This window comes from Lagenorhynchus albirostris, chromosome 9 (assembly GCF_949774975.1).
Source record: "Lagenorhynchus albirostris chromosome 9, mLagAlb1.1, whole genome shotgun sequence".
Classification (NCBI taxonomy): Eukaryota; Metazoa; Chordata; class Mammalia; order Artiodactyla; family Delphinidae; genus Lagenorhynchus; species Lagenorhynchus albirostris.
Genome location: NC_083103.1, coordinates 101,110,387 through 101,122,573, shown reverse-complemented (window position 1 = coordinate 101,122,573; position 12,187 = coordinate 101,110,387). Strand labels below are relative to the sequence as shown.

At 56.9% G+C, this 12,187-nt stretch overlaps 1 protein-coding gene across 1 annotated transcript in view; it reads right to left on the bottom strand.

The window, feature by feature from the left end:
• Positions 1 to 236: 236 nt before the first annotated feature.
• DCPS (decapping enzyme, scavenger) overlaps positions 237 to 12,187 on the bottom strand; it is a 33,371-nt gene continuing 21,420 nt past the window's right edge. Inside the window, exons 3-6 of the mRNA XM_060160755.1 lie at positions 10,878 to 11,023; positions 4,922 to 5,035; positions 2,509 to 2,619; positions 237 to 648 (exon numbers count right to left, since the gene is read on the bottom strand). Coding sequence (XP_060016738.1) covers positions 382 to 648; positions 2,509 to 2,619; positions 4,922 to 5,035; positions 10,878 to 11,023 — 638 coding nt within the window. The 3' untranslated portion in view covers positions 237 to 381. The remainder of the gene's footprint in view (positions 649 to 2,508; positions 2,620 to 4,921; positions 5,036 to 10,877; positions 11,024 to 12,187) is intronic.

Sequence of the window (12,187 nt, the reverse complement as noted above, 5' to 3'; positions counted from 1 at the left end):
CAGAGCGCCCCGTGGTGGCAGAGCAGGAAGGAGTGAAAGCAGAGGGAGGCTCAGCTGGATTCCGGATGTGAAGACAGCCAGGACGGGTGCACGGGGGCCTACAGAAAGCCCCAAGCCCTCCGGGCCAGCTGGGGCTGACCCCCAGACACTCACCCCCTTCTTAAGACCTTCCCCCTCCGGAGTGGGAGGTTCTGCCCACTCCGCTTCCCCAGCAGGCCACACCGTGGGTCCACACCGAATGAGACCGATAGTTTATTCTCATGCTGGAAAGAAACCAGTAGAAAATATATTAAAAAAAAAAAAAATTCACTTGGTGCTAAAATCCGGCTGCCCTTCCCCCCCCCCCCCCCCGCCCCATACACATCAGTGCTCTTCTCCGACTCAGCTTCTCTGGGCCTCCTGCAAGAGCGCGAGGAGGGGGTCGTCAGCTCTGAGGGCAAAGGTGAGGGTGCGGCGGCTGTAGTGCTCGGGGTCCTGCTCCAGGTTCTCGATCACCTCGGCCAGCAGGTGGGCCCGCTCCACGCCTGCACCAGGGGCCTCGAAGCCCAGGGCAGTGAAGTGCACGTGCAGGTGGTAGTAGGAGGGCAGGTAGTGCAGGTACACGCGAAGGCGGTCTCCCGCCACCTGGTAGCGCTGCAGGATGGCTTCCTGGCAAGAAAGGGGAGGGTCGGGGAGGCTCACCCTGCTGCCCACACACCGGCGCCAGAACCCCCTCCTGCCCACGGCCCCGACCAGCCTCTCCACCCGCTGTTGGCTTCGGATCCCTGTCTTCCATTCTTGGGAGTCAGCAAGTGCAAGTGACGGCAGCAAAGCGGAGGCTCTTTCTCCCAAGGATGGGGACGGTGGCCTCGATCCGGCTTCCCCGCTCCAACCTGGTAAAACACCTGCTTCCTCACAGTTGCCACTGGGCCTCTAGGAAGTCTCGGTGCTAAGGACAGGCCCAGGTTTCCAAGACTGTGGGGACTATCCTGCCCTGGATGATTTACCAGACTTGTATCATCAAGTAGGTGGGAAGAGGCCTTGTTTTCCCTTTCAGCATAGAGCAGAGTGGAGCTGGGCTGCGGCAGAGCTAAGGGCTTGGTGGCAGAGAAAGGGCAGGGGAGGGGACGCGAGCAGGGCTGCCCTGGACAGACCAGGGAGTCATAATCGGATCATCAAATTCTTGCAGGGCTCCTGGTGGAAGAGGAAAGCATCACCTTCGGCCCTGGCTCCCTTTGCCTGCCCCAGCCTTGCTCGGGGGTACAGCTTTTTCTACCACACCCCCTTCAGGAGCCTCCGAGGCTTGGAATTAAGAGGAGACTTAATTTCCGCTGTAGGCAAGTCTCTGAGGCCGCAGGGGTGAAGAGAAGAAGACAGGGCCTCAGCGTGCTCAGAACACATCCTGGAATTGTATTCTGTTCTGCATTTGGCGCTCCCCCAGGGATCTCGGCAGCAGGGTGACACCAGGACCAGGGCACCCAAAGGGCTTCCTGGGAGGTGCTGCCGGAACTGCCAGGGCAGGCGCAAGTGCTGGCCCAGCATCTCCCAGGGGCTCTGCATCCAGAGGCTGTTTCAGCAGAGAAACGAGTTACTGGGAAGAGAAAGGCAGCCAGGGGGATGGTGACGTGGGCATGCGGGGCAGAAGGCAGTCGGCACAGGACAGGGAGGGGCCGCAGGTGAAGGGAGAGTGGCCCCAAGCACAGCCCCTCCTTCAGGTCTGCGGCAGAGCCTCAGCAGCTCTTGTTGAACCTGACCTGGGTGGGGAGCCTCTTCCCCGCTGGGCACCCTGGTGACAGCAGGCCTGCCATGGAGGCCGCATCTTCTAATGTCTCAGGCTGAGACCAAGCCCACAGAATAATGGAATCAGAAGGAAGAAGGACCCCCTCCAGACACCGAGGCCCAGAGAGGTGAAGTGACCTGCCTGAGGTCATCCAGTGGGCTAAGGTCAAAGCGTCAGAACCAGGACCAGGACCCAAGACTCAAGACTCTCTTCCCCCATCTCCCCTCGCCCCCAGGGCTCCTTTTAGCAACGCTGTAATTTCATTCGATTCAGCAAATCTCCCAGAGAGAAAGTATCCCAGAATGCCAGGTGCTAGAGGATTCAGTCTCTTCCCTCAGGGTAGATGAGGGGACACAGACACACGTCAGGCCGTGCACCATCTACCAGAGAAACACGTCTGGCATGATGTGGCTGTCGTGAGCGGGGCAGGTAACCCCGGGATGGTAGGGCATCCCAGACGTGACCTGCAGGACACAGGCAGGGAGCAAAAGCGGGAACCCGAGCTGAGGAAGCCCATGTCGGGTGAGGCAAGGGGGCTAAGAGTAGAGCTAGAGGGCAGGGCAGGACCAGGAACAGGGGCCTCGTGAGGCCCCCTAAAAGCCTTCATGGGCCGCTGCACGGGCATTCAGAGGGGAGCCCTTTTCACGAGACAGACTTCTGAAAGGGGTGAGGAAAGGGGCCCAGGAACGCAATGGAACCGGAGTGTAACTCCCCGGGGCTCCGGCATAGATTCGGCCCCGGCAGCTCACCTGCCCCTCCTGGAGGATGTTCCTGAGCAGCGGCAGGTGCTCTGGGGTGAGGTCCCGAAGCGACCTGATGTCCCGGCGATGGCAGATGGCAATCAGATACAGGTCATCGAGCTGTGCGGAGACAGGCAGGGGTAAACCGGGCTCAGCAGGGGACAGGGCCGGGGAGGCTGCCAACCAGAATTCCGCCCAGAAACCAGGAAGCACCCACACCCCAAGGCCTGCAGTGTCAGCCACAGCCAATCCCAGGGACCCCGTGGCAGGACCAACCCCCAGGCAACGTGGGCGTCCTCGTGGCCAGGGTGAGTGGGACAGTCTAAGGGGCAGAGCTTCTGTTTATTCTTCCTGCTAAAAAATACCATATGAGAGTATTTACATACTCACAGCTGATGGGGAATGAGCGGCGGGAAGGAGGTTCAAGAAAATGCCAAGCACAACTCTTATGGTCTAATCGCATGTACAGAAGTAACTGCTGTAAGACATAAGGTGATACGAGTGCAGGAGGAAGAAGGACAGACTAGCTAGGGGGATCCCGAGAGGCTTCCTAGAAGAGAAGGCAGGGCACCCGGGTCTTGAAGAAGAGGTAGGGTTTGGAGAAAGGGCATTGAGGTAGAGGAAAGCAAAGGCTCAGAGGCAAGAAAGTCTAGGGCATCTAAGTGGGAGAGTAAACAACTCCATGTGCCTGGAATCAGAGGCAGGCGAGGAAGTGAACAGGCATGTGGGGGGAGGGGGGGAAGGGAGCCTCAGGCCAGCGGGGCAGTGAGCTCCACCACGGCTTCACCCTCTCCTCCCTTCCTCTATCTCACAGGGCTCACAGACGGCCCTTCCTGCCATCCGTCCTGAACACTGCCTTGCTGAGGACCCGGAGTTCACAACAGTCCTGAGACCCAAGGCCAACAAGGTCTTGAGCCAAAGAAGAGCAAACGGACTCTTCCTCTTGCCCAGAAAACCCTCCCAGCCGTCTCTGCTTACCCAAACCCTGGCCTTGGCCAGTTTCACATCCTCGTGCAAGGCAAGCCCCAGACACCAGGGCTCCAAGGGCCAAGGCATGGAGAGAATCCAGCAGCCCTCAGCCCTGCAATCTGAGCTGCTAGACTCCTCAATAAGATAATCTGGGGACCATGAGTCACCCAACCAAATCCCCAAGGGCCCCAACTTAAAAACTTAGAATGACATTTTCCATATGGTGCGGGATGTCCAACTGTGCCTCTTCATGCCAACAGTCTCTCCATGCCATACACATTCTTCTCCTCCAGGGCCCTAAGAATCCAGGCTTTCTGGCCCAGACCTGCTACAGATGAGCCCAGTGGGAACCTCCCGGCAGATGGCTAAGCTGTGCCCACCCAGGCCTCCGTTTTGCCTACAAGTCCCTTCTGGGCTCTTCCTTCTCATGGCCTGTGTCCAGGACTCTCGCACTAGCTAGGGGCCCAAGGAGAAGTAGGAAATAAAACTGCTTGAACCTGGAGTGTGTGTGCATGTCTGTGGGTGTCTTCAGCTGTTCCACGTGTCACTGTCACAGGACTTCCAAATAACAGTAGCATTTATTTTAGATGGTATCTGCTGATGAATCCCAAACATGACATGAAATCACACCTCTCTGCTCCACTGGCATCGAGTGAAGCATGAAGGCTGTGCCGGGTATCAGCTCACGGGATGGGCGAGGGAAGGAAAACAAACCATTCTTTGGGATCAGACGTGACCCTGCATTTCCTGCAGGCAGCCAAAGGGCCCCGGCCCAGAGATACCGGTGATGGGCCTCACAGTGAGGTGAGGAAGGAGGAGAGAAGGCGGCCAGAGGCTGCAGAGGACAGGAGGGGCGGTGTGAGTGAAGACGGCTCCCGGGAAAGCTGCTCTCAAGAAGGTCAGGGCAGGGGCCGCTAGGGGGCCAGGCAGCAGAGCTGAGAGGCTTGGAGGAGGGGGGTGGCCCTGGGCCACCGGAGGCCTCCTCTGTGGCCTCCTCTGTGGCTCGGGTAGTGCAGGGGACTCCTCGGGTCGGTCACCCTACTTTCTGCCGGCCAGTGTTGCAGACCATGGGCCTGCCTGGATCTGCCGGTATCCAGGGCACGGGGAGAGGGTGAACCGTCCACCTCAGGGCTCCAGGTGCTCCTGGAAGTGAGGGTGCAGCTCCCCAGCTTGGCTGGTAAAGGAACAGCCCGCGAGGTCATGGATGCAAACACTGCCCCATCCTCACCCCCAGGGTGGGAGGTGAGCCAGAAAGAGGCTTTAACTGGCCCATTAAAGTGTAAACATTTGTTTTAGGTGCTCCCACTGCAGAGAACTCAGGCCTCCCCTTTGGTTAATTATAATCTGCTTAGAGAGAGCGAGCAACATGAGGAGGAAGGGCAGGATTAAGGAGGCCCAGCGGCCTGGAGCAGGGCACTCAGAGGCCAGAGAGGCCCAGCACGAAATCCCTTACCTGCTGCTGGTTCCACTTGAGGTCGGGGATGAGGACAAAGCCATCAGAGGGGTCTGGATTCTCAAAAACAATCCGGTCGGCTTCAGCCTTCCTGTCGAGAATATTGTACACCCACTGGAAGGAAGGGGAGAGAGGGGGTTCACAGACCATTTTCCCTGAGAGACACCCCACAGTGGGCCAGGTAGGCTCTCAGGCCTCCCCAGGAAGGACAGCCAAGTCTGAAAGGGCCACTATGCTCGGGGGACCGACACTCAGGCTGTCCTGTTCCGGGAAGCTACTCTTGGGGGTCCGGAAGGGATTTCCCCTCTCCCACTACAGCCATCCCCACAGGGGTCACGGCAACTCAGACAGGGCCATCTCTTCAGGCGGTTCCTGGCCGGCACTGTGCACGTGCTCTGCTCTGGCCTCACAGGCCTGGTCTGCAGCCGCTCCTTCCACTGCCCACAGGACTCGGGAAAAGCGTCCCATGGGCGGGCCCTGTCCCACTTTATTCAGGACCACGGGCAGAGAGTCAGGCTGGGAGTTTCTTCTGCAGAGGAAGTCCGCTACACACCAGGGTGGGGAAAGGCTCAGGTTCTAGAAGTTAGTGTGCTGGGTTTCTCAGCCTGCTGGGATCCTTGTGAGGGCTGGGGTTAGCACCGCTGCCCCACCTGGGGACCCAGCTGACATGCACCCTTCATGACAAAGCGGAACAAACGCCACGTGGAGAGGCGATTACACAGACCTTTCCTGTTAACCCCAGGCTGCCAGCTCTCTCACGCCCTTTGATTAGCTGCTGTCAACAGTCTTCAGAGGACCCTTCCTTGGGCGTTGTGTGAATCCCAAGGGCATCACTTTACCATTAAGGTCCTGGAGGCCTCTCTGAAGAAGCCAGCCTGCAGGGAGGTTAAGATAAGAAGGCCCCTGTTCTCACGGGGATCCAACCCCCCAGCCCCGGCTCTTCTCCACTTCCCCAGAGGTCTGAGAGCCCTTTGCCAACACGACTTCCTTCCAGGCCAGTGAACTCTGTGCCTGAAATCCGAGAGCGAACCCTGCTGGAGAGCCACAGAGAGGGCAGAAGCTGGGCTCATACGGCTGCCCCTTCCGCCCTGCAGTCACAAAGGGCCTCAAGCTGCCCGAGCGGTGGATGGGAGGCCAGGGCGCCGACACGGCCAGGCCAGCGGAGGGCTCCTCTGCCCACCACCAGGAACGCTGGTGCAGCAGTGTCAGTGAGGGCCAGGGCTACACACATCCTCCCCCATGCCCCGCCGAGTCCACATCCTCTGCTGTCGGCCAGCAGGGCCAAGGCCAAGTGCAACTGTCTGAGATGCGGAGCGAGGAGGCAGAGAAAACCTGCCTGGGACAATCTGGGCCTCCCAGACCCCCTGGTAAGACCCACAGCCCGGTCACAATATGGTCAAGAAGAGCCTGGCAGTGCCACTTGTTGGGTGGAGTCTGGGGGCCGCCCAGCAGTGGCTTCCTCATGCAGCACTGAGGCCAGAGCGATGCACAGCCCAGCAGGTGGAGAACATTCCAGGGAGGGACATTCCAGTCAGAATGTCCTCTCTGACTGGAACTCTCTCTAAGAATGTGCTACTGGAGAAAAAAAGCCAGCCGGATCCTGACCTGAAACCTCCCAAAAATAAATGGGAGGGAGGGGATGGTTTCCCTGCGTGGAGAGCCCTGGTGTGGCCCAGCCTCCCTGGGGCCCTGCTTTTGCCCACAGATAAGCAGCTCTGCCTCCGCCTGGAAAGCAACATGTCGTCCAGGAGAGAATGAACAGACTCTGGAGCCCAACAAGACTGGGCTCATCTCTCACTTTCACCACTAACTAGCTGCACGCTGGCAAAGTGACTTCATCTGGGACTTCCCTGGTGGCACAGTGGTTAAGAATCCGCCTGCCAATGCAGGGGACACGGGTTCAAGCCCTGGTCCGGGAAGCTCCCACATGCCGCGGAGCATCTAAGCCCGTGCGCCACAACTACTGAGCCTGCGCTCTAGAGCCTGCGAGCCACAACTACTGAGCCCGCGCGCCTAGAGCCCGTGCTCCGCAACAAGAGAAGCCACCGCACTAAGAAGCCCACGCACCGCAACGAAGGCCCCCGCTCCCCACAGCTAGAGAAAAGCCCGCATACAGCAACGAAGACCCAACGCAGCCCAAAATAAATAAATACATAAAGAACTAGCATCTTTAAAAAAAAAAAAAAGTGATTTCATCTCTCTAAGTCTTGGTTTCCTCCTTCCTCAGGAGGATCTAATAACACCCCCAAGTGAGGGTTGTGGTGCGAACTGTAAGTGAGAAAATGCGTGTGAAAGTGCCAAACACAGAGCCCTGCCCAGGGAGGCAACGGAGAACAGGAAAGGCACTGGGAAGGCTCCAAGGGGAGGTCAGGCTGGGCTTGCCCGAGGCTACAAGACCGACTGTGGAAAGGCAAAAAAGAAAGCGGATGAGAGCAAAGGAGGTGCGCCGAGGGGACCACGTGCGGGGCTGGAAGGGCACGTGAGGGCTGGGAAGGTGTGCTGTGATGAGTCTATCTCACGGGACCACCCTGTGCGGCAAGCCCGTAAGGTGGGCACTGTCGGGGTCCCCATATTGCAGGGAAGGAAGAGGTAGGTGCAAGGAAGTTCACCCAAGTTCACACATTCCGACCCAGCGTCCGGCCCCAGAGCCCAGGCTGCAGGCCACATGGGTAAGGCCTCTGGGAGAGCCGGGAGAGGTCTGAATACACAGGATGTCTCAGCCCAGATGAGAGAGGGAGGAAAGCCAGGGAACAAAGTCCACATGAATCATAGGGGTGACGTAACGGAGAGTAACACGCTGGGAAAGCAAGCCCAGGAGCCTCGGCCCCGCAGACGATATGGGGGTGCTGGCCGCTTCTGGACGCACCCGGCACGACTTCTTCCCTGTAGGTGACACTAGCAACTGACCCAGGAGCCCCTCTCCCCGAGCCCCCTCTTCACTATCCTCCTGCTCTTTTTTGCTGGCCCCTCTCCTCCAGCCGCCCCTCCCCTGCCTGCGTCCCAGCCCCACACTCTCCCGTCCTCCCTGGAACGGCTACCTGTGTGGGCAACGGCGGCCACCACTCTGGCGCCTTTTCTGTGCTGGAAATGGCAGCAGGCACATGATATGTGGCGCGGCTCTCAGCTTCCACTGGGACCCCAGGAGGGAGGTGCCGTCGGTCACATTTTCCAGACAAGCAGACTGGGACTCAGAAATGAAGGATGAGATCGCGAGGCTGCGGGGCGGCAGGACTAGAGTCCAAACCCTGGGCCGACGCAGAAGCCCTGATCAGATGACTCGCAAATCAGCCTCCAAGGCTCCAGATGCAGACACCCCACCGCATTCTTTTTACTGGGAAATTACAAGCACCTCAAATTTGAGCAGCCAAATAGGGTAGTTGGCTTAGAGCACAGACGCTGGGGCCAGACCGCCTGGCTTTGAAGCCAGTCTCCAAAGGCCTGCTGTGAAGATACGATGCCGGTAAAATGCTTAGGACAGTCGCTGTTCTGTCACCTCGTGAGTTCCAAGAAGTGACAAACTAACTCACCGTCCTCCACGTAAACCACTCCGCTGCCCACGCCCCCGTGCTGGCTAACAATCCGACTCTGTACCATTCATCGCCCAAGCTACCCCTGGACTCACCCCAGGCCCTTCCCTCACTGCTCCAAATCACCCACGTCTACGCCTTAATCGCAAGGGAAGCTCCCCGCCGCCTCTGCCTCGGTTCAGTCTTCCTCCTTCTTCTACTCTCACAACTTCCAAATGATTCTTTAAATCTGATCACGTTACCCACATGCTTCAAACCTTTAACAGGATGCTCATCGCTTTGGCAATCGCCCACAAATCTGACGATCATTAGAACAAAAAGATTTTTTTAAATGCGGATTTCCCAGCTCTACTCCCAGCTCCATTCTGACTCAGTAGATATGGAGGAGGGCCCTGTGCTCTGTATTTAAAAAAATCTAACCAGGCCATCCTGACGAGCAGCAAGGTGTGGGAACTCCTGGTCTCCTGGACAAAGTGCACAAGCCCCTTTGTGGCCCCCACCTGCCTTCTCCTGCCCGTTCCCGAAATGCATCAAATGGGTCCAGTCCTCTGTGCCCCTATACTTGCTCTGCCCTCTGCCTGGAATGCCCTGTCTGCCTCTTCCAGCTGGCAAACCTCTCTTTGTCCTTTAAGACCCAACTGGAGGATCCTCTCCCCTGTGAAGCCCCCCACTGTCTGGGCTGATCACTCCCCCCCTGTGTCGATACTGTACCTCGTGTCTAGACCGCCGAAGTGCTCATCCCATTATACTGCAGTTACCAGGTTGCATGCCTATCTTCCTTACAAGACTGTGGGGACGTTATCAGTGTTTATCTTGGTGACCCTCCAGAGCCCAGCACGGGGCCTGGTACATAGGGGATGCTCAATAAATACAATGACTATTGCCAATTAAGCTGAGTGCTTGTAAACTTGCTAGAAACAGCCGAGAAAGAATACATGGGAAATTCCCTGGCAGTCCAGTGGTTAGGACTCGGCGCTTTCACTGCTGTGAGCCTGGGTTCGATCCCTGGTTGGGGTACTAAGATCTCACAAGCCATGCGGTGCCGCCAAAAAAAAAAAAAAAAAAAGAATACATGAATGCTCATGTCAAGCAGAAGTTGGTAGAGCAGAGGGGTTATTATTTCCCAAGAGGATCTGCATAATGGTCTATAAGAAGGTATATATACGACTCATACCAGCTGTATTATAGGCTTCCTCTCTTGAATCCCACATATGTGCAACCAGTGCAGCAGAACACACATTCCAGGACATCCCCCCACAATCTTAGACACAGTCTAGGAAGATGGAGACATATTTCCCCTCTACTTAGAAGACAGAGCAAGTGCTGGGACTTCTTTAAAAAAAGGAAAAAATCAAGCCACTGTGAGTTAGAGGAGCCTTGTGCAAATAATGTGCAGGGGACCACGGCTAACAGCTGGGTTGGGTCTTCCCCAGGGGACCCCCCCAAGCCCTGTCAACCTCCTGTCCTTCCTCCTCCCAGGCACAATCCACCTCCCGAGACCCCACAGACAGGACACCCTCCGTCCTCCGGGACAAACGGCTGTGAGCTTCCCACACTGGGACGTCCCACACCACCGCAGCCTGCATCTCGGGTGGAGTGTGTAGAGACACTCTACAGGAGAACGCCTGAGCCACCACATTATCTCTGAGCGTGCACATGGGACCAGTTCCAGGCAGAGGCTCTGGCTGGTGCTGGGCACAGACCCAAGAAGTCGGATGTCTTAGCGAAATGGCCTTGCACCTGGCCCAGTTGCTGCAGACACTTCGAAGATGCTCCCAATGCACGGCCATCGCCCTGGGAGAAGAGGCCCTGCGCCAACCCCTGAGCCTGCCCCCTGCAATGGATGCAGGGGAGCAAGGGAAGGGGGTTTCTACCCTGTGACTCAGCTCCTGGAGGCTGGTTTGCTGTGGGTGAAACCAGGGATAAGAGTCTGGATGAGGAGGCCTAACCAGCACCCGTCTTTACCGTTCACAGACCCCCGGCCAGGGCAAGCCATTCTGAGACCGTATCAAGGCTACTGTAGAGTACTTAGAAATTCTTTCCACGAACTGGACTGCTCTGAGATCCCCGAGTGCCCAAGACCGCTGTCAATTCCCTTATCAACGAAGGTGACTATCCTCTATGAAACAGCGACAGCCTCAGCCCGGCACTGTCTATGCCATCTATCCTGCTTATTCTTCTCCACAGCACTCACAATCTCACGTTTTGTGTGGTTACTTATATATTCACGTGCCGACACCTGAACAAGGAGGTAAGCTCCGTGAAGGCAGGGGCGCCTCTGTACTCTCTGCTGTGTCCCGTGGCCTGTGCTGTGGGAGAGCGCTGGACCCTGGTACCACCTCGACAGATGCTTGAGAAGATACACTGGCCGTGGGGACAGCACTCCGAATCTGACCCGCAGGGCTGGCCCAGGCCGCGGCGGCCAGTACCTGGATGCTGAGGCTCTGGGACTCCAGGTGCGGTAAGGTGATGTTCTTGTAATCGTCGCCCGTCTCCCGGACCAGGCGGAGGTCCCGGTGCAGGTACTTTTGCAGGTGTTTCTCTGTGGCAGGGTAAACCACGGTTGTCTTCACGTCTGCAATGACACAACACAGCCCGGGCCACAGTCAGCCACTCTCTCCACAAGGTCCTGCCACACTCTGACCCTGACAGGCACCACGGAAAGGATGGGCCCGGTCTCTCTTTGATTCCCCAGTGAAGGGAGCCAAAGACTAAGAAGTTATGTTCACCCACGACCCACTCCCACGAGGTGCCTCGTGCCATTAAATTCATGACCTGAACCACACTCGGAATCTGGAAAATGTACGGTTTTCACTGATGGGTCACTAGGTCCCTCATCACCCTTAACCCTAGCCCTTCCCTCTTATTTTCTAGGCACAGGAATAAAACGTTTCTGTGGTTAAGACTCCGCGCCTCCACTGCAGGGCGCACGGGTTCGGGGAACTAAGATCCCACATGCTGCGCAGAGTGGCCAAAAAAAAAAAAAAAAATCCAGGCAGCCTCCTTAACGCAGAGCAGTGCAGCACAAGTGGCTGAAGGCGCAGACTCTGCGGCTGGACCATCAGGGTCCAAGTCCTGGCTCTGCCTGCTCCTCACTTGGGACCCCTGCCCCAGTCCAGGTGTTTACCCTCCCTGTGCCCCTACTTCTCCATCTGTCAGCTGAGGGTGATAATAGCTCCTACATCATAGGGTTGGGAGGATTAGCAAGTTAATACCTGTGGAGCTCTTAGAACAACAATGTCTAACACATAATAAATACTGGCTATTTTCAACCCAGGGTTACCCAGTCTTGACTTTGGCACCATCAACATTTCCACCTAGATCATTCTTTGCTGTGGGGCTGTCCCGTGCATTGCAGGCCGTTTAGCAGCATTGCAGGTTTCTACCGGGATGCTAGTTAAACCCTCTCTCCAGTTGTGACAACCATAAACGCCTCCAGACATTGCCAAGTGCCCCTGGGGGATAAAACTGCCCCCAGTTGAGAACCACCGTTTCCATCACAAGGAAACCTGGCAGTGTCCCTAAAGAGGCTCTAGGCTAGGGTCCTAGTAAAACACCACCCGGTTTTGGTTGAGTCCTTTTTCCTGTTTCTCTTAACATCTGCTACAACATCTTCAACATAGATCTTAAAAGCAGGGAAGGAAAATGTTGTCTTAAAATCAGTTGGGATGTTTCTCAAAGGACCCAAGTCCTCCCTGACTCTAGATTCAGATGTGCTCTCCCAGAGAGGTCCCTGAGA